Source organism: Bos grunniens, chromosome 19 (assembly GCF_055505025.1).
Source record: "Bos grunniens cultivar Pamir isolate PY7600 chromosome 19, Bosgru_T2T1.0, whole genome shotgun sequence".
Classification (NCBI taxonomy): Eukaryota; Metazoa; Chordata; class Mammalia; order Artiodactyla; family Bovidae; genus Bos; species Bos grunniens.
In genome coordinates this window covers 33890471-33918341 of record NC_141183.1, presented here as the reverse complement: position 1 = coordinate 33918341, position 27871 = coordinate 33890471, and the positions used below count along the sequence as shown (strand labels likewise).

Below are 27871 nucleotides of genomic sequence, written 5' to 3'. Positions count from 1 at the left end.
TCTAATGATTGGTAGAAAGCAGACGGAGGTGTGTAATACCCCAGAGGGAATCGTCCCCAGGAGCTGAGATCCAGAGGGTGCAGTTGGATTAACTTAACCTACTAGATAATGTAATTAAAAACATTTAATTTTGTATTGTTCCTTTTAAAGAGGTGTGTAATGTTCTTGTAAGACCTTTGTTGTATACATTCCTAATAGACAAGATAATGCTGTTTAACCTGCTCCCTGCCTGTGAAAAATAAGGGGAAGGCCCATGCTGGCCTCAGCACATGTAAATCTGTAGCAGTAATACCAGTTAGAGTAATGATAGTAATTGCCGTATACTGTAGAGAGGCACAGTGTGGGAACGAAAGATCAAATAATGACAGCAGGGAACCGACTTTTTGGAAAGATCAATTGACCTTCTGTTGCTAGTAGAAGTACTAGGAGAAAGTCTTATAAAAAGCACAGAAATTTCCAAAGAGACAGAACTACTGAAAATATATTCATTCTTAACAAGTGAGAAGACTCAGTAAAACAAACAACAGAACATCTGTAGTAGCAAAAAAACTAACAATTCCAGAAAATCTATAAAACATATTTCCCTCTCAAGGGGTCCTAGTCCCAACTTAGTGGATATAAAGTTTGCATTTTAAATACTTTGACGTGTCTATTCCAATTTTTTTCAACTTTTTTCTTTTATGTAGGTAATTGCTGTTTTATTTGTTCTCAGTCTTAGGATCAAGGATTTCCTACCATTTTATGAAGAAGGTCAGTAAATTCACTAAGAGAAATCCTTTTCTCCTGATAACTAGCTGATGCTTTGCCGGCTGCGATTTACACTCGGCTCTGCATACTCTTGTTTTGTATGTCTGAGATCTGCCTCTAGGCTTCACCTGCTCTTCCCACAGGGCCATGTGGTGTTTAGGGCTCTTCCTAACAGGGGCTGGCTTGGCTGCTCGTTCCATGTTTTATTTTTGGTGACTAAATACCGTAAGTTATAAGTAATATGTTTGTTTCCTGTGGCACCAAAAGATAAATTGACACTGTAAAAAAGAGACTCACAAGTTCTTTGCAGATAAATTTTTTATCTGCAAAAATCATAAGTACAAAACAGAGTGACAAAGATTTTCACATTTTGTGCATTTCTTTGGTCACTTTTTAGCATTTGGATGAGTTATTCTTCACTGATGATTTTTGTGTGAACCTCCCGGCTCTTCACCCGCAGCTTGTTGACCTGGGACTCGGCAATGTCAGCCCGTTCCTCAGCCTCTTCCAGCTCGTGCTGGAGCTTGCGGAATTTGGAGAGGTTGACATTGGATTGTTCCTCCTGAGAATAAATGGAAATGCATTTAAGAGGGGGAAAGTTCAAAATTTCTAGTTTCTTAGATCAGTGGGTCTTGAATTTCTTATTAATTAAAAACAGTTCACTCTAGTACACCTTTTTTTAGCTTAGAGAAATGCTCTTGCATTAAAAAAAAAAATTCTCTCATGTTTCTGAAGTCATGGGTAGCAAGGAAGGACAGGTGACATTTGTCTCCAAGTTGTTCTAACTAAAAGTTCTCTTTTTATAACATCTAAACATCTTAGAACTACTGCTAAATATGCCAGCTTTCCAGACTCTTATTCTTTCCCCTTACCTCCCAGAATTCTGAGAATGGAACCAGATCTCTTAAAAATACATGTATACAATTTGTACTATACCAAGCTAGTACCCTTGACTATAAATTATTGTCATGCTAAGTCACTTCAGTCATGTCCAACTCTGCGACCCTATGGACTGTAGCCTGCCAGGCTCCTCTGTCCATGGGATTCTCCAGACAAGAATACTGGAGTGGGTTGCCATGCCCTTCTCCAAGAGATCTTCCTGACCCAGGGATCAAACCTTCATCTCCTGTGACTCCTGCATTGCAGGTGGATTCTTTACCACTGAGCCACCAGGGAAGCCCCATAAATTATTATTGTCACTTGAGTATAAATTATTGCCACTTAATGCAGTTTAAAAATTAAACAGGAAGTTGTTTGCCAAAACAGTTGATGTGTTCCCTGATTATATGAATATTTGAGCACATAGCAGTAAATTTGGGAAGGCCAGTTCTAGTTTAGTCTCTAGTAGTCATTCTTTTTTTAAAGGCTCATTAAGAACTGTCCAAAGTAAGGCTTTCCAATTTAGAACGTTTAGAAAACTTTGAGTCATTAAAAAATAGAACTTGAGAAAAACCCCAGATGGTCCTCTTATAAATGAAAGAGTAGGAGCCAGAGAAATGTTCTCTCTCAGACCTTAGATCAGGGGAAAAACAAAACCAGAGATGGTCAGAGGAACCAATTTGTGATATTTAGGTTTGTATCTATTTATACTTCTATACCGTGGAAATTCATATTTTTATTATTATTTCAGATAATTCACAGGCTGAAGAAATGAGATGAGGTGGAGTGCTGAGGATCTAGTGGTTGGAATATAACCAAGACCTTCTGAGACTTGATATTTAAAGGCTTACTTGACACCTTCACTGTGTATATATAATGATATCTCAAACAATGTTTCCAAAACAGAATTCCTGTTTCCTTCTTGGCCTACATATGTTCCTTCCTTAGTTTCTCATTTTAGTAAATTTATGTCATGTACCTAGTTACTCAAATCATAAATCTGATTAATTATCCTTGTTTTCCTTTCTCTGTCTTTCCAAGCAAAACCTATTAGTATATCTTCTAGTTTTGACCTCCAAAATATATCTTGAATCTCTCTACTTCTGTTTTCTCCACAAACCACTGGACCACTTGAAAACCCTCCTAAAACGTCTTCTTGTACCTAGTAGTGTTGTCTCACTATCCATTCTCCAATAGTAGTCAGAATTCTTTTTTAAAAAATATAAATCAAGGCATGACCAAACCAGCTTAAACCCTGCTGTGGCTTCCCCAGTGTTTCACTGTACCTCGAATAAAAACCAGACTTCTTATCATTGCCTAGAAGACCCCATGACCCACCCCCTGCCCAGGGCAGGGGGGTCTCTATTGCTGTTCCCCTATTCTTTCCACCTCTCAGACCAGGCTCTTTCCCACTCAACAGATTTGCGTTGCTGTTCCTCCTTCCTAGAACACTCTCCACTATCTTGTCAAGTGGTTGGTTTCTGTTCATTCTTCACATATTCATTGAATCATCTTTCATTGATCCTTCCTTATTTTACCCTATTTCTTTCACCCCTTGAACTAAATTGGCTTGGATATATCTGAGAACAGGAGGCAGCCCCATCACCCCAAGGGGGACTGAACTCACCGCTTCCTCAGCTTGTCTCTTGTAAGATTTCACCTTTGCTTGCAGTTTATCCACCAAATCCTGGAGCCTGAGAATGTTCTTGCGGTCCTCCTCAGTCTGAAATATTTCCAAGAGTGAGTTTCTTGAAAGCACAGATACCATCCCATTTTGTTGTTTATTTGGTTTTTTGATCCCTTGTAGCCGAGGGGAAAACAGAGACGGGATATTTTCCTTACCTGGTAAGTGAGCTCCTTCACTCTTCTCTCGTGTTTGCGTAGACCCTTGACAGCTTCAACATTGCGTTTCTGTTCACTCTCAACTTCTCCTTCCAGTTCACGTACCTGCAAGATGAGTATTTTAGAGATGTTTACTCTGGTCCATTCACTCAGTGGATTTCTCCTTCTTCAGATGAACCATAATGCTGCTTTTACTCTGCTTTATATGTAGTATACGATGCCCTAGTCTAGTCACCCCCTTTATAAGCTCTTACAAAGAATATCTCTTCTGAATCTTTGTATGCCCCACATCATCTAACAGTGGGAGATTCTAAAAAAAAAATCACACATTAGATTAGAATGAGATGGGAATAGGCTGATCAGAAGACCCACCCTGGCCTCCAGCTTCTGGATCTGCTTCTTTCCGCCCTTCAGGGCCAGCTGCTCAGCCTCGTCCAGGCGGTGCTGCAGGTCCTTCACCGTCTGCTCCAGGTTCTTCTTCATCCGCTCCAGGTGGGCACTGGTGTCCTGCTCCTTCTTTAGCTCCTCAGCCATCATGGCTGCCTGATTAACAGTAAAACAAAACCAGTTGAGAAAGGTGAGACAGCCCATCAAGATTCTAGCTTGAGCACCCAGGGTGGCCCTCTGCTCACATCAGTGATGGCCTTCTTGGCTTTCTCTTCTGCGTTGCGAGCTTCCTGGATAATGTCCTCCATCTCTCCCTGGATTTGAGTGATGTCTGTCTCTAGCTTCTTCTTGGTGTTGATCAGGCTGGTGTTCTGGTTAAAATACCAAATTTAGAAATATTAATACATGAGAGCAAAATCAGGGTGTCCAATGTTCTAATGAACCCACAAGCTAATTAATTAAGATAACTAATTAGTATCCCTTCTTGTTCCATAAATTATCTGAGTTGACAATACATTTTTACAAGACAGTCAACTCTGAATGTCATAGTTCATATTAATAAAAATATTTGTTAATTCAAAAATAGTACGTATTTTAAACTTTAATCCCCCATATAACACTGTGAATAAATTTTTAAATAATATGAAGATTTGAGCAAGATTTTCATTTCCAGTATCTTTTGCTGTTCTGTTATGCCCACCTGGGTGTGCAGGAGCTGGACGCGCTCACTGGCATCCAGGAGCTCCTGCTCTGCGATCTTCCTGCTCCTCTCTGTCTGCTCCAGGGTGGCCCTCAGCTCCTCGATCTCAGCCTGCAGCAGGTTGGCTCTGCGCTCCACCATGGCCAGCTGCTCCTTCAAGTCCTCCTGGCCCCGCAGAGCATCATCCAGGTGGATCTGGGTATCCTGTGGAATGAATGATCATTGAGACACCTTGTTCTCAGGGCTGCAGTCATCCACCTGTACTGGCACCATCTCCTGAACCCATTTACCTTGAGGATGGCTTGAGTGCTCCTGTAGTTCTTCAGGGCCTCAGCAGCCATGCGGTTGGCATGGTTCAACTGGATCTCCATTTCATTGAGGTCTCCTTCCATCTTCTTCTTGAGCCTGATGGCGTCATTCCTGCTCCTGATTTCAGCATCCAACGTGCTCTGCATGGACTCCACGATTCTAATGTGGTTCCTCTTCAGCTGGTCGATTTCCTCATCCTTTTCAGCAATTTTCCTGTCAATTTCAGACTTGACCTGGTTCAGCTCCAGCTGGATACGCAGGATCTTTCCCTCTTCGTGTTCAAGAGATGCCTTAATAACAGCAAGGGGGTGACGTTAGCAAGGAGTGGAAGTGTTTAGTATTCTGGAGATAGGAATTAGCTACTACCTTTGTGCTACCATAATGCATCTTTATTCCACTGTTATAGAAATTTCTGCAATGTGGAGTTGTTGGTTTTGTATAATTCTATCTTCCCAGCTAGCTCATGCCCTTGAGTTTAGGGCCCTGACCTCATCTTTATTTTCTCAGTGTCTAGCACATAGTTTCTGATGTCCAGTTATGTTTGTTGTATGCATGGTCAATTTTCCATCCTCATATTTATTATTACAGAGTGAAAATTATTTTTCTTTTATCTTGATTCACCTGTTCTTGCATGTATTCGATCTCAGTTGCTTTCAAAATGGTTTTAGAGTCTACAGTAAAATGTGTACCTCTGCCTCCTCTAAAGCAGCCTGAATTTCAGACTTCTCTTGTTCCACTTGCTTCTTTACTTTCTCCAGTTCATGGATACGTTTCCCTCCTTCTGCGATCTGCTCCGTGAGGTCAGAGATCTCCTCTGTTGGTGAAAAACATTTAAAAATTCATTCAGTGAGGAAAACATTCTTTCAAATTCTTTGTTGGAGAAAAGGTAAAGTGTACTCACGTTGCAAGTTCTTATTTTCCCGCTTCAAGGTTTCCAGTTGGTCTAAGGACTCCTCATAGGCATTCTTGATCTTAAACAGCTCTGTGCTAAGGGAGCGAGACTCCTTCTGGGAGGCTTCAAGTTCAGCATGAGTCTCTTCATACTTCTGTTTCCATTCTGATAGGATCTGAGGGGCAAGGAATGGTCAGGAAATTGGTGGAGAAAGTTGGATGGGATGAAACCATTTTTTCTGGCAGCTTTCAAACAGAGTTGAGATGACTGGGGACTAAAAAATACTTATGAATGAGAAGAGTAGAAACCACAGGAGTGCCCCCTCCTCCCCACCTACTTATGGCAGGAGCTGCTGAGCACAGCCCGTGGGTGGTTTGAATAGGCACACGGAAGGTGACCAGCTGTCCTCAGCCACATGTGAATGCTGAGGCAGAAATTGGTGCAGAAGTTACCTTGTCGAAGTTCCTTTGCTTTTTGTCCAGGGCTGCACAGGCAGCGTTTGTCCTCTCCACATCAATCATGAGGTCCTCAACCTCATTCTGGAGCCGCTGCTTGGTCTTCTCAAGGGAGGCGCATTTGGCGTTCACAGCTTCTACGTGTTCCTCAGCATCCTGCAGACGCTGGGCCAGCTTCTTCCTAAAATGTGAAATAAAGGCTCACACAGATACTCTTCTAAGGCATCCACTAAAACATTATCATTCCTGTCTGGCTGTACATTATTCACAGGAGAAATGACTAGATCTCTGCTTAAGTTTTCTCTTGAATAAGCAGGTCCCTTCCTTAAACTTTCTGTAGAATAAGATTCTCCCGGTTAAGTTCAGTCTTGAACTTTTGATTGCATTTAAATCTTTATATAAGAATGTTTTCTTTCTTATTGCAGAATTTAATGTCTACTTTTTAGTCTTTAATAATAGATTTCTTTTTCCTTCTACAAGTAGCTGTACTTTTACATCTCAAAAGGAGGACCTGTGGTTTAAAGCCAGATGTTTTTTCTCTTACATACCTATCACTTTGGATCAATTTTTTCATTAGTGGCTAAGAAGGAGGAGAAGCTCAGGACAGTATAATTGACTCTTACTCTATATAAGATGACATCAAAAGTTTCCTTTTTAAAAAATAATCTTTCAGCTTCCTGTTGCTCATGTCCTTCTTCCTTCTACCCTCTAACTTAATTTCTTTCCCCAGATAACCTAGAGTATTTGTTTTACTTGCTTAAGTTTATATCATGTATGATCTATTCCTAAGTTTTTGTTTGGGGAGCAACGGACATTTGTTCACATGGTACTTAATATCAGGTGCACTTTGATTGTTATCTCTATTTCCATTTTAAGTAAGTCTAGAACATACTTGGCCTCCTCCAGCTCCTCCGTGCGCTGGATGGCGTCCGTCTCGTACTTGGTCCTCCACTGGGCCACCTCGCTGTTGGCCTTGGACATCGCCCTCTGCAGCTCGGCCTTGCCCTCCTGCTCCTCCTCATACTGTTCCCGCAGCAGGTCACAGTCATGACGGGCTGACTGCAGGGCATGGGCCAGGGCACTCTTGGCCTGAGAACATAGCAATTGGTGACTTAATTTTATTATCTTTAAAGTGATGTTTAGTCCCTAAGCTCCTGTAGGCCACCAGAAGAAAATCTGTAGAAGTAAGCAGAAAACAACCTTAAAAGCAAGTATAATGACAGAAACAACAACAGTAATAAGTAGGGCTAACCTTTATCTCCTCTTCCAGCTGCCTTTTCAGTTCTTCAATCTGTTGTGTGAATGCTTGTTTGCCCCTTGAGAGCTGAGAAACGAGTGCATCCTTTTCATCTAGCTGGCGTGAGAATTCACCTATAAAGACCAAGAACCAGAAAACTCAACCTCACTTTGGAAATTAAAACTCCCAAGATACAAACTGGAGCAGGGGAAAGGGAGCTGGGGTTGAAACATGATGCAGAGTGTGGATTACAGCAAACCACGAATTTCTACGTCAACCCTGGTGAGCACATCCATGTGAAAATGAGAAGTAGGGAAGACTTTAAGGCAGATTACACTCTTCTGAACAACAGAAAAGATTTCAGGAGATATTTAAAATTGTTTGATCACAGTAGAAATAGATGAAGAAATATGTGAAAAGAAATATAAATCAGACTAACAAAAAGCATTCCAGTGTTTTTTGTCTATGGCAATGGTGTTGTACTAGTTTACCTTCCACTGAAACTTGACTGAAACAGAATTTATTCTGTGGAAAATAGGAGACTTGGAGCAGCACCCTTTGAACTGATGTTCAAAGAGAAATCCTGGAAGAATTTTTATATCGAGACAGTCAAGCGTCCTTCCACCCCAAGAATGAGTTGGTCTGTGGATAACAAATCAGTTCCTAAACTAAGTGTCATTTAAGTTTGTCTTCCATTCTTTAAGCACCATAATTTGAACATATACTATACAGTTGACCCTTGAACAACCAAGGGATTTCAACCCTTTCAGCAGTTAGAAATCCAGATATAACTTTACAGTCAGCCCTCTCTGTCCACACCCATGGACTCAACCAACTGTGGATAAACTAGTATTATAGTGCATTTTTATTGGAAATAATTCACGTATAAGTGGACCCACACTCTTCAAACCCATGTTGTTCAAGGGTCAAATGTATTATGTTAAAAAGAGGGAAAACCCTTTCAGCACCATTTTTGAACAGATAACCTGGAAGCCTTACCTGTTTAACATTTAATAAGAATCACAACTTCCAATTTTTTTTCATACCACTGGATTACTAGGAACAAACATGTAATGAGGAAAAGAAACTACAAGGGGCATTTTGATTCTTTGAGAAGACAATTTTTTCTTTTCATGAAATGTACTTACCACCTGTATAACAGTAATAACAAGCCTTACTTGAGTTTTGTTCTAGAAAGAACAATATTTGAATGAATATGAAAGAGTAAAAGTGGTTCTCCAACAATTTGATCCACCCATTGCTTTACTGGTTCAAATGACCCGTAAAGCAATTTCCACCTCTCACTTGGGGAGGCAGAACTTTGGTAGAAAGTTGGACAAGTTGGTACATACGGGGAGGAGTAAATGCAGAGACTCTCCAGTTTGGATAATCAGAACTCTTTGAATCTCACTTGCATGCTCCTGGTTAGATCGTGGTCCTGAATAGTTCCCTACTTAAATGTGGTGTTACCAGAAATTGTCAAGACTTCAGGGAAAAGACTGGAGTAAGCATTCTTGGACAGGTCATTTCTCTGCAACCGTAATCTAACATCATTAAAATGGGGATAACATTATACAGACTAATGAGGGTAAAAAAGTAATTAATGTGTGGAAGCATTTTGAAAAGTGAAAGTAAATACTGTTGTTGTTCAGTTATGTCTGACTCTTTGTGACCCTGTGGATTGCAGCATGCCGGGCCTCCCTGTCCCTCACAATCTCCCAAAGTTTGTCCAAGTTCATGTCCATTGCATTGATGAATACATGTCCAAGCCGGTGGTAGCTAAGGTGTTCATATTAGCAGCACCTCCCATGAGCTCAAGTAACTCAGTGCAGGGTTTATCAGCCAGTTGAGAATCCAAGGTAAACTGGTCATTCAAAGTCAGGACTGGTAGATGCCCACCTGATTCTGTCTGCAGACGCGCTCTCTGAGTCGTTAGGTCATTGATCAGCCGCTGCTGCTCATCCTCTTTTGTCTTAAGTTCACTCAGCTGATCCTCTAGAGCGCGGCACATCTTTTCGAGGTTTCCCTGCATTCAAAAAGTGGTAGATGGCATCATCTCAAGTATTTGGATCATGGAAATCTGCAGTAATCCCAGGATTCCATAGGAGCTGCTGTACTCATTTCCTTCGAGAATAAGCTATCTTTACAAACAAAACCAACAGAGGCCTTAGGCTGTGATGGAAAGAGTCAAAATATAACAGTCTAAACGTACTGCCATGAAATTGCCTTGTGACTCAAAACCTTTACTCAGTTGGCTCATCTGTGATATGAGAATAGTGATAGTCAACGATTCAGCTCAAGAAATTTTTTTGAGAAACAAATTATGTATTTGTGCTTAAGGGGAAAACAAAGAGCCTATTCAAGGTGAGGTGTTTTTAAAATTTCAAAATATACCATTGAATTGTATTTTTTATTGGAAAGAACTTGAGTTTTCAGGATGCACAGTCTTGGGGTACAGCTAGTCTCGTGTAAGAGGGAACACTCGCCCCATCACACTGGGGTTAGCCCTTCCTGCCACTAGCCTCCTGTCATAATCTCATCCTGACAGTTGCTAATGATTCCTGAAAGGCTTGCTCTCACCTGTCCCACAGAAATCTCTTTTAAGACTTAAATCATGATTGTACCTTGGCTTTGGAGACAGTCTCCATGTTGCTGGCCAGGTCGTCGATCTCCATCTTCATCTCGCTCTTCTCCTTCTCCAGCTTCTGCTTGACCCTCTGCAGGTTGTCAATCTGCTCCCCCAGCTCAGCCACACTGTCCGCGTGCTTCTTGCGAAGAGCGGCCGCCGTGGCCTCGTGCTGCAAGGTGGCCTCCTCCAGGTCCCTGCGCATCTTCTGGAACTCGGCCTCCCGCTTCTTGTTCATCTCAATCTGGGCGGAAGTGGCCCCGCCGGCTTCTTCCAGCCGCTCGCTGATCTCCTCCAGTTCCCGGGAGAGGTCTGAGCGCTGCTTCTCTGCTTTGGCGCGGGAGGCCCGCTCAGCCTCGATCTCCTCCTCCAGCTCCTCGATGCGGGCCTGGAGGTGGGGAGAAGCTCATTGTGAGCTCCTTTGAGTTGGTAATTTTGTCATTTTGCATGACACTGGTGGAAACCATGGACTTAACCTGTAACTCCTTGATCTTCTTCTGCAGCTGCATCGCAAGGGCCTGTTCATCTTCAATCTTGCTTTGCAGATTGCTCATTTCAAACTCCTTCCTGTTAGGAGAGCAGCATGTTAGCTCACACCGTGTCTTCTTTTCTGTGTGTAACTGAACATTTTTGTATGGCTGGTGATGAGGAAGTGCTAAGTGGGTGTTTTACAAGTCAGAAATGTACCATTTTCTTTAAATCAAAAGTCAAAGATGTTATTTTTTTTTTCTGTGTGCTGTGAAGTAATATTTTTGAGATCCAGACAATGAGTGGGTTACAATTGTATTCTCTCATACTCACTTTTTGAGTTTCTCATCCAGTTGCTGCTTATCATTTTCTATATCCATTGTGGATTCTTGGGCCAGTTTTAGATCACCCTCTAGTTTCCTCTTGGCTCTCTCTAGGTCCATGCGAAGTTTCTTTTCTTGCTCCAAGGACCCCTCAAGCTGAATGTAAATAATGTTGAGTCAAAGAATTGCTTAGCTTACTTTCAAAGAAAATTTCCTTGACAGTCCTAGACTTACATCATCCACTTGCTGCTCTAGCTTAGTCTTAGCTTTGGTCAGAGTGTTGACTTTGTCCTCTTCTGCCTGTAGGTCATCCAGGGTCTGCTGGTGGGCCTCCTGGAGGGCCTTCTTTTCCTTGGTCAGCTTGGCAATGGTTTCATCCAGACCTGCCATCTCTTCTGTGAGGTTTTTCACCTAGAAAGGTTAAGAAAGAGATGATCTCTGTTGTAAAGCAGCCTAATTAGATGGCAGAGTCTCTATATGCTGTATAGAAGTATATTTCATACCTTATTCTCTGTGGCGTGTTTCTCCTTCTCAACCTTGGCCAGTGTCAGCTCAAGGTCATCTATATCTTTCTTTAGTTCTGAACATTCGTCCTCCAGTTTCCTCTTCTTGGCCGTCAGCTCAGCATTGATCTCTTCCTCATCCTCGGCTCTCTCAGTCACCTCCTTGATCTTAGCCTCCAGCTGGATTTTGGTTTTAATCAGCTGGTCACATCTTTCCTCTGCATCAGCCAAGGCATCAGCTTCCTGAGAAGGGATGGTAGACACTTTTAGGTCTTGTTCTGTGGACCTTTTCAGATTTTATTAAGAATTGAAACCAAATAAGTAAATTGTACTTTAAAGCTTTAGGTTAATTTTTATTAGTTTTCCATAATTTAGGAAATATTTATTGGGTATTTAAGGCACTGGAGATTTTTAAAAAGGAATTTAAGTTACAATTCCTGGTGAAATTATAATAAAATAAACGTATTAATGATGAGTTTCAGGATATTCTGTCCCAAAATATGGTACCTTTGCACAATGAATATCTTAAGCTAAAGGAGTTTGAGAAAAGAGCAGAAACAGGAAGACCACTCTGAACTATTCCTCTTGCCCCTTTTCCCTGAAACAAGCCACTAACCTTCTACGTGGAAGGTTCCCTCTCTGTACTGGGAGGAAAGAAGGCATTCTTATTACAAGAGATGGGGAATTTAGGGCTGAGAAGGCTGTATAAACAAATCTTGTTAAACTAACTCTTATCTTTCTGTTTCTTCATCACTTACTACCCCAGTCCAGGACCCCCTGTCTTGTCAGTTCTTCACGTATTTATCATTTCTTTGTCTCAAAGGTATTAAAGCTTCATGCTCTGGTCACTTCTTTGGGTCTTCATTCTCTTATGAAGGCTTACATATATACATAAAAATTAAATAAAGTTTGTATGTTTTTCTCCTATCAATCTTTGTGAATTTAATTTTCAGGCCTAGCCAAGGAACCCTAAGAGGGTCAATGAAATTTTTTTACTCCCCTACATGATAACTCCCCGTGTTTGCAGTCAGATTCTTTACCATCTAAGCCACCAGGGAAGCCCCAACCTGATTCCCATAATTTCAGTTAGCTGTCTTTATTTAGTATTGTTTTTCAGAAAGGTTTAGTAAATGAAAAAAAAAGAAATGGTCGGAGCATATTATTCTGAGAGGAGTTAATTCCCATGTAGTTATCCCTTGGTTTTTGAAGGTATGATAAATCCATCCTCAGTTTGAAAAATCTTGAACTCCATAAACCATAAGGGAAGTCACAACTTGTGACTTGGGAAGTGCCAACCCAAGTATTTATAATTCACTTTTATTTTTTCTAGTTATGTGTCTAAAATGTGTGCACTCCCTAGAAGCGATGTAGATTCCCTTCTGAATTCAGAGAACTAGAGAGTAACTTTTAATATTTCTGTTATTGATTTCATTGGCGGCAGCTGAAATTTTCTTGTCATTTGAGTCACAGAAATGGGATAGACAGTGATGTTCATCAAATATCTCTTCCCAAGCCTCTGGAGACTTCTTAGGACATCACAACAAGAGCATCAACTCATGCTTTGCCTCATTGACACTATTTATAGAAAGTGCTGCCATTATCTTGGCAATGATCTTATATTTTCAGGTACTGGAGGATTCCTAAAGAGCTAGTTGAGAGGGAAGTTGCCAGGAGGCCATAGATTTAAAAATTCACAATATTGGTTTCCAGTTGGTACATTTTCATCATAGAGTCTCCACCCTCTTTACTGTCTATATTGTTCTTTCTTCACTGTTCTTATTTGCATTTTTCAGTGGGGAGAATCTTAGGGAGCAAAGATCACTTTATTTCCTGCCCGTATTCTGCTAGGAAAAACACCAGGGGCAAAAGAAAATCACTTTTATTACTTTCTTCTCAACAGCACAGGATCCTCCGACAGAGCTGTTCATAATAGTGCATATGAAATTTTATGGAACACTTTGAGGATGGGAATTAGGAAAGACTGGTGATCAGTCCCTCAATAAGGTGCCATCTAGACTCTCCCCTAGTAGCTGCTGAATTGGAATTTTAGCATCAGATAGTAGACAATGGCTTCTGATACTCACAGACTGAACCTGGAGCTGCAGGTCATTCTTCTCTTGTGTCAGAGTCACCATTTTCTCTTCAAGTTCTTTCCTTTTTGCTTCTGACTTAGCCAGCTCTTCTTTGGTCTTCTCAAACTCTTCCTTCATGTTGGCCATTTCCTTCTCTGTCTCTGCACTCTTGAGGAGGGGCTTGATCTTGAAATACAGCTTCATCCAAGGCCAGTGCTTGACGTTCATGAAAGCACGGACATTGTACTGGATGCAGAAGATGGACTCTCTGTGATAGGAGCAGAAATGTTCAAAGTCAGGTATAACAGGAAACGGAATTACAGGGCATAGGCTGATGGGGTTAGAAAGTTTCCCATAGAGTACCTCCTCTCCACCATCTTCTGGTACTCCACTCTTGCCAAGAACCCTCTGCACCTGGCCTGGGTTCGGGTAATCAGCTGGGCTAGCTTTTCATCTCGCATCTCCTCTAGGAGCCCCAGAAGACCAGCTTTGAAAAAGACCTGTGTATGGCCAGAGTTGCAGATCAGAAACTTTACACAGACTCCAAAGGGACAGACACAGTGCCAGGTGGGCCTTAGAGACCATTACCTTGGTGTGACCAAATTTATACTGGGTGTGATCAACGTCAATGGATGCAAGGAGCTTCTCAGAAGCCTTCTTGCTGTCAATGAATTGTCCTTCAGGGATCGCACTTGCATTTAATACCTTGTATCTGTTTGAGCCAAACAAATAAGTGATATAGCTATTGTCACCAACAAGAACTCTTTCTGCCTTACTACAGAAACAGTTGAAAGGTTGGGTAGTCTAACACATAACCAAGTAATCATATCTACCTCTTTATCTATTCTTTGTATATTCAAAGGGTGTCAAACTTTTGGTATATCAATATGGAATTTGTTAAATTTGTTGCTTTTTCCAGTTTTAATAGATGGTATAAAGGATAGGCTTATTTCATTGAAAAATTCAATAACAAGAACCTTGTAAAATAATTCACAGTGAGAAAGTCTGACCTCTGTTTGAAGTCTGCGTACAGGATTCTGCTGGGGAAGCCCTTCCTGCAGATGCGGATACCCTCCAGCACCCCATTACACCTCAGCTGGTGCAGGACCAGCTCGTGCTCCATGGCCCCTAAAAAAAAAGATGTTTTCCATAGAATAATCTCCTGAGAAGTCATGCAGGAGCTTGTCTGGGTATCAGATGTGCCTTACCAGGAGTTTTAGTTTCATTGGGGATGATGCAGCGTACAAAGTGGGGGTGAGTGCTCCTCAGGTTGGTCATCAGCTTATTCAGGTTCTCCTGTGGACCCATATACATATCTGGTTAAAAATGCAGCATTTTTATACATTCATATTTATAGACATAATTGTCACCATCCATGAAATTTGTTTAATTCCAGTGAATAGTATCTAGATTGAATTTGCCAAGGGTTGTCTCTGAAAATAGCTCTATTTTCCCTATCTTTGTGCATTATAAACTTGCTGTTGAAGTGGTTGTTCATTCCTGTTGAATTTCCTAGTTTATTGTGTAAATTTATGGCATATTAACATATGGAAATACTCAACCCAGTATGTTTTACGAGATACGGAGTCTGATTTACAAATTCAGAGTCTTCCTCCAACTCACCCCTTTCTTTCTTTTCCCAACTTTTCAATTGTATCTGCTTCTCTAGCACAAGTTTATTCTTTATAATTACATAGCTGTGCCCTCCTGCTGGTTTCATAGAAAGGGCTCTTATAATGCCTGCTTCTGGGAATTGGCAGAAAATGGACAGCCATATTACCAAGTGTGAGAGATCATTCACCCTATGGAAATTCTGAGTTTTCAGAATAACTGGAACTTCAGTTATTATAGATAGAATTCTTAAAAGGTAAGTAAATTTTCCTTAAGCGGTATTTCTTAGCACACCTTCTCTGATTTCTTATTTTCTTCTTTTAGAACAGCCTCCAAGTCCTGCCACTATTTTTTCTACCCTCACTTTTCAAAATCCACTCATTTTAGTTCTGTGCCAAGATGCACCTAAGCCTCTACCTCAGTTAGACGCCCCCAGAAACTCAAGAAAATCTCCTGATTTGCTTTTCCAAGAAGAAGCTTTTATGTGTCGAATGACTATATTTCCCAGCCCCAATATTGAGTGTTACCATCTTATACGGAGTCCGACCTTCGGGCACCTGTATTTTCTACCTGCTGACTGTCTCTTCCAAGTTGCCCCAAACCTTCCTGAGAGACTCAGCACCACTACCTCTGCTGCCCTGGTTCCTTGAGTTACATTCAGTTCTAGAATGCTTGCAAGACTGCTTCCCCTTCCCCACACAGTAAATTCAGATTTAATTTCCTGAATCTAATGAGAGAGAGAAAATGAGGTCCATACCCTGAAAAGAGCAGACACGGTCTGGAAAGAAGAACCCTTCTTCTTGCCACCTTTCTTTGGACCGCCCTCTGAGGGGAAGAGAAACCACAGGCACTCGTAGTACAGGCTTGCTTTATCTCATTTTATACCTTAGGTAGACATGAATTCTGTTGGTAATTACCTGCTTCACCAGATGCTGGGCCAGAGAACAGTAAAGCCAGAGTCTTCACTGAAGACTTCTGGTACAGCCCGACCACCGTCTCATTCAGGGGGTCCTTGTTCTTGTCCAGCCAGCCAGTAATGTTGTAGTCCACAGTGCCCGCATAGTGAATGAGGGAGAAGTGGGCCTCAGCCTTGCCCTTGGCAGGTTTGGGTTTCTGGAAGTTGTTGGACTTTCCAAGATGCTGTTCATAAAGCTTGTTCTTGAAGGACATGTCTGTGGCCTTGGGGAACATGCACTCCTCTTCCAGGATGGAGAAGATGCCCATAGGCTGAGAGAATGAAAAGCAACATGCCACTTGAATTGTCTGCCTGCAGAAGTAATGGGTAGCATTCTGATCCTACTTGAGTAAATACATCATATCATTCTTTACAGTTAGTGAAAACTGATTTCTTTGGTTAGAAGTCGTTAAATGGCAAGGATTAATTGGGTGTCTATCAATACCCAGGTGTGTGCTGGGCTCTGGGATATGATGGAGGGTAAGATGAACAAGGAAGGACCTCTGGTGGAGTTTGTGTCTTTGCCCCAAAGCCTTGGAGCAATGTTTCTCCAAGTGTGATGGGTTGTGTCAGAAACACCTGGTAAAAATGCAGATCCCAAGGCTCTACCCCACCCTTCCCCCAAAATGTTTCTAGGAGCGAGCTTAGGGGAATGTGCAGGTTTACTCAGTACCTGTGGGGTCTTTGGCACAACTGAGAGCCCCTGCTTTCAAGTACTAGGAACTCCACCTTCAAATGCCAGCAGGAATGGCTCCAAAACTGACAAAGAAATAAGTGAATCATGCTCTCCTCAGAGCTCTTTAATAAGGAAAGATGGTTTAAGAATCAGACTTGTCATCAGACTATGAGGAAGGGTAGAGTTCTGGACTCTAGGAAAGACTCAGTCTCCTTTCATCAGATCATCTACCTCAGAGTTGGCCAAAGGACCTTCCCTGATCTTAGTTACCAATAGAAACCTTTTACCAGAGTGTGCAGTGAGATTTGTGATTTTCCTCTAAATACGGGTCAGCAGTGTGACCTGTGGTCTGAGAAAGGAAGGCGAACCTTCTCGATGAGCTCGATGCAGGCGGCCAGGTCCATCCCGAAGTCGATGAACTCCCACTCGATGCCTTCCTTCTTGTACTCCTCCTGCTCCAGCACGAACATGTGGTGGTTGAAAAACTGTTGCAGTTTCTCATTGGTGAAGTTGATGCACAGCTGCTCCAGGCTGTTGAACTAAATAAGTAGAAAATACAAGTGAACATTCTTCTTGTGATAACAGCTTCTCTTTGAAAGGACTCTTCTGACATAGTTAGCCTAACTGCTCCCTGCATGAAAATACAACCTGACTCAGAGTGATGTCCCCATACACAGAAGCCAAAGAGGTTCTAAGACACGGGTGAACCTTGCAAATACTAGGCTGAGTGAAGGAAGCCGGGTTCAAAGCTCTAAGTAGTGTATGATGTCATTTACATGAAATGTCCAGATTAAGCATATCCTTACAGACAGGAAACAGATTTCTAGGGGGTGAAAGTAAGAGGGAAATGGGAAAGAGGTTGCAGGTTTGCACTGTCCTTAGCACTTTTATTTGAAAGCTTGTGGATTACTCTTCATATTATTGCTTGGTACTAGATTATTCCTTTCTTCCCATGTTGGGTTGAGGATTTCTGGAAATGCTTTTGTTCCTAAACCCAGAAAATCTCATTCAGTGTCCATGAATGCACTCATAGAGAAAGGTGTGGAAATCAGACCTCTCGATCAGACACACCTGAGACACTGCTGTTGGGGAGAAGACTTGGGTAAACTGTATGGGAGGTATTCTGTCTCAGGCAAATGAATTTGAGCTTATTTACCATGCCATTTCCATCCCCTCTACTGGCCATGGAGGGCAGGTGAGAATCTCTGGATTCTGCTTTGAATTTGTCATTAACTTCCCCATGGCCATCTTTTCTGCCACTGTCACCCTCATCACGTTCTTTATCATTTACTAAATGCTAAACTATGTGCTGGGGGACAGTGCTTAGGTCTTTAAATCCAGAAATCTTACAATGGCAAAAGATTTACAGAAATAAGCATGTTATGTGGAGCTTTCGGTACAGGTCCTAGGTGAATTTACCCTGTTTGGGGTCAATACCATTTTCATTATCTAAGTTCACAGAGGTGCAGTTTGAGCCCAGATCTGTCTCATCCCAAAGCTGATGTCCGTTCATGGACTTTTGATCTCCCTTCATGTGTCAGTTCAGTTTGTAGTGTAGTTATTTTCATGGATCTTTTTAAACATTTACTGTGGCAGCAAGATTTGTAAGTTTTCCTCCTGCTAAGTTTCTGCTTACTCACATCAAAGATCTCAAATCCAGCAATGTCCAAGACCCCGATGAAGTACTGCCTGGGCTGCTTGGTGTCCAGCTGCTGGTTGATGCGGGCGACCATCCACAGGAACATCTTATCATAGACGGCTTTGGCAAGAGCACCCACTGCGTTATATACCTTCATGGACAAAGTAATGATCATTGCCATTAATAAAGGCATGATGTGAAGGCCTGGGAAGGATGTGATTCACAGAGGTTGTGCACTTACCTGCTCTACAGTCTGGCCCTTGGTGACAAACTCATTGCCAACCTTGACCCTGGGGTAGCAGAGGGCTTTGAGCAGGTCAGCAGAGTTCAGACCCTGGAGGTAGGCAGCCTTGTCAGCAACTGCAGAGACACAATTCAGACATCCAGCATGGCCTACTGTGGCCCCACAACACCTAGGGGCAGAGTAAGGAGGGAATCACTGCTATGTGGGGTTTGATTTGTGTGTCCATCAGATGCTCAGGTGTAAAGGAGACATGAGCGTGGAGTTGCCTATTTTCTCTCATTCAACCCACTTGGGGGTTCATTGGTACCTTCAGTGCCATCTGGTTCTGCTTGCTCCTCACGCTGCTTTTGCTTGAATTTTAGGTTCCCATAATGCATTACTGCCCCTGTGAGCTTGTAGATGGACACTCTTTCATCAGAAGTGAAGCCCAGGATTTCAATGGCACTCTGCCAGGAGAGATGAGAGGACAGAATTAGGACGTAAGACACTAACTTATTTAGGAGACTTTATACTGTGTCCTGAACCACACCTACAGCAGGGTTGTCACTGTCATTCCCATATATACCAATTCATTTTAAAAACTGCATGTGAAACTTACATCTGTGGCCATCAACTCTTCTTGGTCATCAATGCTAGGGACTGTGATCTCCCCTTGACTCACGTAGGCGTAGTCATATGGGTTGGTGGTGATTAGGAGCATTTCTGGGTACATAGAATTTAGGGTGTATGTTTTGCATTAGAAGGGACTAATAAAGATGTTAGCTTTTAACTTAATACATTTAAGCTCTTGCATACCAATTAGCTCTGGCTTCTTGTTAGACATGATCTGATAAAAAATATGGTAGCTTCTTTCTGCCTTCAGCTGGAAAGTGACTCTAGACTTCTCCAGAAGATCTGCAATGGCAAGTGGACACGGGATTAGAGGGAAAACTGATAAAGTTCTGGGAGTGACTTTGGTTCTTGGGGTCATGAACTAAAAATTTCATTGGCCCCTTGTGATTTCAGCTGAATGGTCCCATGAGGTACCACGTAATTTTGTCTCTATCACTGTGGTTACTCTTACCACCTCTTGAAGGAAACTCATGTTCTCTGGCTCAAGACATATTCACCTCTCATGCAGAGGATCCTTGACATTTTGGGTATAATTGATTCTTGATACCCTGTTCCTCCTCAGCATCTCTGCTCACTTTATAACAGGGGTTATTACTAAGAGCAAATTTATCAAGCTCACACTTAGGAAGAAATCTCATACACTAAACCCAAATAATGCACCCCTAATCTTAGTCTTTTCTTATAAAAATTTGAAGTGTCTTGTGAGGCTGGAATTCTTCTGACAAGCCCAGCAACTCCTGGCAGTTTCTGCAGCCCCTGACTGAAGTAGGTGAAGCACACCATTGGATCTAGTTAGACTGGCATTTCCCAGGGGTGTGTTTGGCAGTGAGTGGTATCGCACAGGCTCCAGGCCCAGTATGAGCTGTAAGATGTTCCTCCAATCCATCACTGTCACTCCGGATTCTGTTTAGGAGGTCCTGTTACTCACATGTTTCAATATCAGCAGAAGCCAGTTTCCCTGTGGTACCAAAGTGGATCCTGATGAATTTACCCTTGAAAGTGAAAAAGATGATGGTATATATAAAACTGGAAGCACACAGTAAAAGAGATTGAAATAATAACACAGACAGCCCTCTCTGGCATCTAAAAGAACACCCTTCTGTGACCAGAGACTTACAAAGCGAGAGGAGTTGTCATTCCTCACGGTCTTGGCGTTGCCAAAAGCCTCCAGCAGGGGGTTGGCACTGATGATCTGATCCTCCAGAGTCCCCTGCCAAGGCAAGAGCGGTGCTCACATGTGGGGCTTGGGAGTTTCTCACCTGATAGCCCACATGCTGCCCTGGCAACCAGACCCACCTGCATTTTGCCTGAAGTTGGTTCCTCCTTCTTCTTCTCCCCAGTGACTGCAATTGTTGCAAAGTACTGGATGACACGTTTCGTGTTCACAGTCTTTCCTGCCCCAGATTCTCCGCTGTCAAACAGTTGTCAAATAAATGTGAGAATTTAAGCTCTATGACAAGTGAAACTGCTTCCTTTATTACCCTTGACTAGCCAATGTGCCTGTCTTTATATGTCTTTGTCAGAGCCCCCTAGGTTTTTCTCTTCAGCCCGTGTTTAGCTCGTATTATTTCTGTTGCTTTGCATTGATGAAAAGCTGAGACATTCAATCATTAATCATGCAGCACTTGTTTCTTGAGTGCTTAAAATGTGTCAAGCTCTCTTCTATGTGCTGAGGCCAGGGCTTGAGGAGTCCGAGAAGCAACTAACTCAATCATTATGTAGTAAATGAAACGATTAGTAAAAACTCTCTGAAGCAATGCATGCGTTCTTTTGCTTCCTTAAACTAAAGATACTCCCAAGTTAGGTCTTTGAAGGACTAGACATTCCTCCAGTAAGCCTTGAAAATGAACCACTGGTAATATTCACAAAGTGTCCAGCCTTTAGAAGGTATATACGCTTGCTGTCCAGTACTGGGTTCTGGCCACGTGTGGACATAGTGTTTTACATCTAATCCCTGGAAAGCTCTGGGACTTTTAAGGTTGGTCTAGCAAATGATGTAATTTGGGACATTGCTATTTTACATTCAGATGCAATCCAAACCCTATAATAAACAATAACGGTATTTAGTTCCTGGCTGATTTGCCATTGCTTTAATACGGGGGCATGAACTAATTTATTCCTTTGATTAGTCATTTTCCCAGTGAAAATAAAACTGGAGTGTCAGAATAATAATACATACGTGATCAAGATAGACTGATTCTCCCGATCTAGAAGAAAAACAGTGGACAATCAGATTATCTACCAGCTACTTACACAGAACTTCCCACCGGGAAACATTGAGGGCATTGAGTGTAAGTGTCATATTCAGGAGAATTTTTCAGTATATTATTATAAAGGTACATGCAATGTTGTTATATCTCTCAAGTTGGGGAAGAGAAACATTAAAATGTTGTCACATTTTAAACTCCTTGAACTCCACAGAAAGTGTGTCCTTCTGGTTTGAAGGAAAGAGCAGTTCTTTCCAGAGGCACAGCTGTTCATTGTTATCTCTAGGCTCCAATGGCCTGCTCTTCATGGACAAATGCATATAACTGAGAAATGCAGTACACTCAGGATGTGGACTGTATTTCATAGTTCCAAATAGTGTTAATTAGGCCAAGATTGAGATTTGGTTTCTATGGATCAATCTCACACAGACACACACACACACACACACACACATACACACATCTATCTGTCTCAAGATCCCAGACTGCAACCCTAACTCTGATCAGGCTTCCCAGAGTAGGCCATTGGGTCAAAGACAGATCAGAGAGGATGCCTTAATCAGAATAAAGTCTTTTGGAGAGGGGCCAGAAACAGCTTCCATTTGAATGCTGTAGTCCCCCAATACATTTCATTCAGAGAGAGGCTGCCATCTCTGAAATGGGTTCTGATAACTTTAAAGACATACAACACTTCTTAACCATCTAATTCAAAATCAACAAGAAACTTGGGTACTAAAATGATTGAACATATATTTTTCATTTCTGTTCAGGCAATACTATTCAGCTCTAACTTAACCTTTTTTGTGACTTGAATATATAAAATGAATCATATATTTCTCAGCAAGGAGACTGTGGTCTGATAAAGTTGTGGAGGTGGAATCAGGAGAACAGAGGTTTTTTCCCCACTTGACAGTGTGTGTATGCCTATTCTTTCCTCACTTTTCGTGTGCAACTAGGGGGCTTGGGTTTGGATTTGGTTATTTCGAAGGATCTTTTTATGTTTTAGCTTCCCCGTTTGGTGATTATAGATGGTGAAAATTTTTGTATGATAAACGGTCAAGGCTCGTACCAGTCAGCATGAACTGATAGGCGTTGTCAGAGATGGAGAAGATGTGGGGCGGGGCCTCCTGGCGCTTTTTGCCTCGGTAGGCCGTCACCACCTCTGCATTGTACACTGGCAGCCACTTGTAGGGGTTGACGGTGACACAGAAGAGGCCTGAGTAAGTCTGCACCATAAAGGAAAAAAGGAATATAATTGTTTCATGAGGACATTAATACTGGTTTTCAAAATGTTAACCGCCTGCATGAACAGAGTCCATGAGAACAAACTCACGTAGATCATCCAGGCTGCATAACGCTCTTTGAGGTTGTACAGCACAGCGGGCTCGTGCAGGTGGGTCATCATGGCCATGTCCTCGATCTTGTCAAACTTGGGAGGGTTCATGGGGAAGACTTGGTCTTCTTTCACAGTTACTGTCTGTCAGGTCAAACAAGAGGAGCCAGGTTAGTAAAGAAGTGTCAGCTCTCCTAATGGGCAGTGGGGCCCCATCGCATCCCCTCCAGATGCTCTACTCACCGCCCCAGCTTCGGTCTTGGCCGTCACCTTCCCCCCTTCCCTGCTCTGCACAGTCGCTTTCACGAAGGACTCCTTAGGGTCCGCCACGAAGACTGAGGTCTTGGCATCGAAAGGCTTATTCTGGGCCTCGATGCGCTCCTTTTCAGACTTTCGGAGGTAAGGAGCGGCCTCCCCAAAAACAGCCATTTCCTGGTCTGAACTCATGGCTGCAGTTTATTGATGGCAGCCCAATCAAAGACCCTGCCTGGCAGAGGAAGAAAACATATTACAGAAATTCAGAAACTGGATCATTAGATTCATGTTTTTTTGTTTTTTGTTTTTTTTTAAAACAAACAAACAGAAACAAACCCAACCTTATTCCTTGACAGGTTGAGCACTAGCATCTTGCTGGGTATGACTACCTCCCTGGCTTGGCTGGAGGTGAAATGGCAGTCTCTGTGTTCTGTACCATGGCTGACAGATACTTATTTGGCAAGAGACTGTTGGTTCTGGCTCATCTTCTACACGATATTATAACTCCTTTCTCTGTTTCTTTTGCATAAAAGAAAGCCGCTTATCATCAGCTTATACAGACACAATGCTAAGACGACAGCAGGATTTCTCGAGCTCCTTCACCTGTACTTCTTGTCTTCCAATCAGATTACAGGGACCCTGCAGACTGGGAGTATGTTCCTTTTATAGCATCCTTCACACCTCTTAGAACACATGCTGGGTGTGGGTAAGGACCAGAGTTGGCTTTATATATTAAAAGAGCAATACAACTATGTTGCTAAAGTTATATGAACTATTCAGTGCCTGGTGAAAACCTTTTCATTATAGATTTGGAATTTACAAGGACCACATAATAATAAAGGAAAGCATAAATGTGAGGAGCTTTGTTTTGCATTGTTCAGTTAAAAAATCCTGTTTTTACATCCACTACTCTTGTTCCTGTGTCATAATTTTGAGAAACTCAGCTTCTTCACCTGTCTTTAGTATTTCTCAAAGACGTTAGTTATTACTTAAGTTTTCTTGCTTTATTACTAGTATTCTCATAAAAATTTCAGGAAACTTTTTCTTTTCAAATCTGTCTCTTGTCACTTTAACATTCATTAATCCTGTCAATAAGAATCATATATAACCTATTTTATAATTTTTTTAAATTTTATTTTATTTTTAAACTTTACAATATTGTATTAGTTTTGCCAAATATCGAAATGAATCCGCCACAGGTATACTATTTTATAATTTTAAAAAGATATTTTATTGAGAAAAACTCAAAGCACTTGAGTCATCTTCTCAATATTTTTCTATTCAAACCACAGTGGTTTGGATAGCACAATTAAAGTCCATTGTCTAGACTTTCCTGGCAGTGCAGTGGTTGGGAGTTCACCTTCCAGGGCAGGGGATGCAGGTTTGATCCTTGGTCGGGGAACTAACATACCAAATGCCTCGGGCCCAAAAACCCAAAGCATGAAACCGAAGCAATATTGTAACAAATTCAGTAAGACTTTAAAAATGGTCCACAGCAAAACATATTTTTTTAAAAATCCTTTGTCCTACTAAAAATGCTCACAATCATTTTTCGTATCATATAATTTTTTAAATGTTCATTTTACAGAGTGTGAAACAGCATGCAGATTTCAACCACTTTTCCAAGTCAAAGATTCACTTCATTTTATTAATCCAGTAATGCTGCATCTCAAGGGTTTTTATATTATATACAGTGGTAAGAGCTGCAGGATAGGACATTTACATTTTCTCTGTAAATGAGCAATAACGGTGTGAAATGCTGCGTTGCATATTGTAATTGAATTATTTAAAAGATAATCTGCAATGCTGGAAATAGAAAAAACAATGTATCTAAAAACTCCTGAAGCATTGTATTTATTGCAAAAGATACTGATTAATGAGAACCAGTTTCTAAAGTCTCCCTCTGAGTTTTTCAGGGAAGCATGAACAGCCATGAAATTGAAATGCTTTTATTTTGTAGCCCTTACCCTCAACCACTCTCCAAACCACTGCAGAAGGTTTCCTACTCCTTGCAAGGAATGAGAAAAACAAGCCAGTGCCTTACCTTGGAGATGCAACCTTGAAGTGGGTCAGAACTGTAAGAAAAAGAGCAAATGTCCTCTGATTAAATGTGAACAGTTCCCAATAGTAGCAAGAATGATTCTGAATTGAGAAGCAGGAAATGACTGGGAACACCAAAACATCTAATTAAAATTGCTGCGGAGTAAGTTGGTGCTTCACTGGAAGGGCTCCCAGGGGCAGCAGGAGCCAGGATGTGTGGCATGCATGCGGGCAGCCAGGCATCCCTGCTGGCCCTTCAGACAGAGCTCTGTCCTCACACACACTTACCTTGAAGCTTTATGAGGAAAGACAAGTCATACTCATCCCCAGGGTACTTTTATAGGGTCAAATATGGAAAACACGTCTCCTCCTCCTCTTTCTTAAATCATATTTGGCAAAACCTGTTTTTGGCAATGAAGGTCTCCAAGCATAATTCCCTTCATATTAAAGATGTTTGGATATAATTAGAAATATTTCCTCTCACATTGGGTTAAGTGTATAAATCAATCTCCTATAAATAAGTTGAGTTGTTGGCAACCTGAAAGTGACTGCCTTTGAAATAATGTAAGGTGTTGTTTCAGAGATAGCCATGAGCTGGATTCCCTGGACTTTGTTGCTTGCTGCTCTTGTATTTCACTGAATCGCCTGTGTGAGTCTTTTCGACTGCCTGCACAATTGCAGATATTATACTAGGGAGCAAAATTTCTGCTCTTTACCAGAGCACCAGAAAAAGATAGTTTCTCCCAAGAAGCCATGTTTTTTTTCTCCCAATTTATTGTACTTTTTCAAGGATGCTTGGAAATTTAATTTTACAATTTTCCTCATGAAGAGCAGCCAAAGATACACAGCTTCTTTTTTTTCCTTTGGTTAGTCACTCCTGATTCATTGTCAAATCATTTTTGCCAAGCCAGCAAAATCATTTTCCTTCACTTTTATTTTTTATATGCAAGTTGCTTGTGACATTTGTTTTCCTCTATGAAACTCACCATAGAAAACACTAGAAAACAGGGCATTTATCTGTCTAAATATATAACATCTGTGACTTCTCTATCAGTTATCCATGGTATATATTTCACATTTTGCTTACAAACAATACTGGTACATTATTTTCTATTTTGATTTTTAATTTTAAAAATTTGGCTTATCGTCTCGATGGTCTTGCATCTCTTATGTCAGCATTGTTTATCTGGGACTGAGACAAAATTTGCTTAATATACCCTGCTTGGCAACCATTCCTGTATTATTGTACTGATATTTCAGTTGATTCAGTGCAAAGAGGCTGCCTTATGAAAGCAGATATCTGGAGATACTGTTTGTAACAGTCACATGATTTTATTGCTGTAATGGACTATCTAACCGCTATTCCTTACTTCACTAATAATGTAACGGAGATTCCAAGAACAGAAGAGAGTTCACAAATGACACAGCAGTGTAGACACTGGGCACCTGATTCGCAGTCTGGTGTGCTTGCTGGTAACTGAGTAGGTTAAAACCTTTAGGAAGGGTCTTTGGAGACTTGAGTCTGAGAGGGGCTTCCCTAGCCTAGCCTTCATCTGCTTTGTAACCACAGGTGCATCATTTTGCTTTTTTACACACTTTATCAGGAAAATGTTGAGTAGTTTCAGGAAGAGAGAACATTTTAATAATGCTCTCAATAGAGTTCTGTGGGAATTTTAAGACAGCCTTTGGACTACTCTGGATAGAGTTTCCAATAAGTAGAAAACAGACGTTGGTTTTGGTCATTACTGCCAAGTTCTGAGGCACGCAAGTATTTACAGGTGGTGTGAGAACACAGTGAAAGGGGCCAGGGCAGTGAGAAGTGATTCCACATCCTTCCTGAGCCAGTGTGACAGTGTGGATCCAAATTACCTGTGCAACTACTTCCGCACATATGATTAAGTCAATTCTCTCGCAGGGCCATTTAGACTGATGTGCTTTTTATTCAGATGGGAAATCATCATTTAGTCTTTACTTTATGCTGTCCAAGAAGGTTATATTTTTGGCTATGCATTGCAATTAAATCCAGCTTAAAAAAAATCTTGATTCTCTTGGGAAACTCCTCTAAATAAATCAGGTTGCTACTATATCTAGCTTTTGCACCAAATTCTTATCATTCTGTGGGTTTAATATACATTTGAATAATTTATTTGGGATCATATTTTATTGATACTTGTAATCATTTATTTTGACTCTTTACATAATTATAGGAGGCCATAAAGTCTGGAAACATAGGCTAATAAACAGCCTATTGATATTACATAATATATAGAATAATATTTTGCCTCCAGACTTTATGGCTTTCCTAGAGAGAAAAGTCTCATCTGACTGTTTCATGTGGTTACCTATTATCCAGCACATATACTATGAATATATTGTGTACTGGTATTAATGATGAAAATCTTTCTGTGCTAATAATACCCATACTTGGAATTCATATTAGGTACGAATTCAAGGAGAATTAGCAAGGAGAATTCATGATATGCTTCAGGAGGCACCCCTGTGTGAGAATATAACTAGGGCCATTCCTTGCATAGACCTGGAAAATAGATTCATGTTAGAGGAAGTAGGAGCTTTCTGAGTTCCTACTAGACCCCAGTTTCAAGGAAAGATTAGGAAGAAATAAAAGTAATTTCCATATTTCTGTTCATCAGAACAGGCTTCCTTGATCAGTGACAACATTATGGTCTTAAAGTATGACTATTCCCCCTAAGTTGCTTCAGTCGTGTCTGACTCTTTGCGACCCCATGGACTGTAGCTTGCCAGGCTCCTCTGTCCATGGGATTCTCCAGGCATGAATACTGGAGTGGTTTGCCATTTCCTTCTCCAGGGGATCTTCCCAACTCAGGGATCAAACCCGCA

General features: G+C 41.4%; 1 protein-coding gene and 1 long non-coding RNA gene across 3 annotated transcripts in view; one reads left to right on the top strand and one right to left on the bottom strand.

Moving 5' to 3' along the window:
• LOC147352027 (uncharacterized) overlaps positions 1–27871 on the top strand; it is a 204790-nt gene that overhangs the window by 86171 nt on the left and 90748 nt on the right. The window lies entirely within an intron of this gene.
• LOC147352029 (myosin-1) lies at positions 1051–27658 on the bottom strand. Its single transcript, XM_086358847.1, has 40 exons — positions 25301–27658; positions 25017–25047; positions 22961–23204; positions 22718–22861; positions 22454–22610; positions 21357–21384; positions 20474–20588; positions 20295–20387; positions 20106–20169; positions 19361–19459; positions 19164–19267; positions 18873–19011; positions 18563–18681; positions 18323–18472; positions 17051–17221; positions 15969–16278; positions 15809–15876; positions 14649–14736; positions 14451–14568; positions 14029–14152; positions 13804–13940; positions 13453–13708; positions 11369–11611; positions 11100–11276; positions 10876–11021; positions 10551–10641; positions 10073–10462; positions 9348–9474; positions 7464–7582; positions 7104–7300; positions 6209–6392; positions 5766–5931; positions 5554–5678; positions 4846–5154; positions 4556–4759; positions 4101–4226; positions 3841–4011; positions 3469–3573; positions 3254–3349; positions 1051–1309 (listed from the first exon to the last, which is right to left on the bottom strand). The coding sequence occupies exons 3-40, from the start codon at positions 23162–23164 to the stop codon at positions 1157–1159; spliced, it is 5817 nt and encodes a 1938-aa protein (XP_086214973.1). The 5' UTR covers positions 23165–23204; positions 25017–25047; positions 25301–27658; the 3' UTR covers positions 1051–1156.

Coding starts and splice junctions, on each gene's coding strand:
- LOC147352029 (XM_086358847.1), bottom strand. CDS start 23,164: ATGAGTTCAGACCAGGAAATGGCTGTTTTTGGGGAGGCCGCTCCTTAC. Junction 22,611..22,717: donor ATGCAGCCTGGATGATCTAC/GTGAGTTTGTTC, acceptor TTTATGGTGCAG/ACTTACTCAGGCCTCTTCTG. Junction 18,473..18,562: donor AGGGCCAGACTGTAGAGCAG/GTAAGTGCACAA, acceptor TTGTCCATGAAG/GTATATAACGCAGTGGGTGC.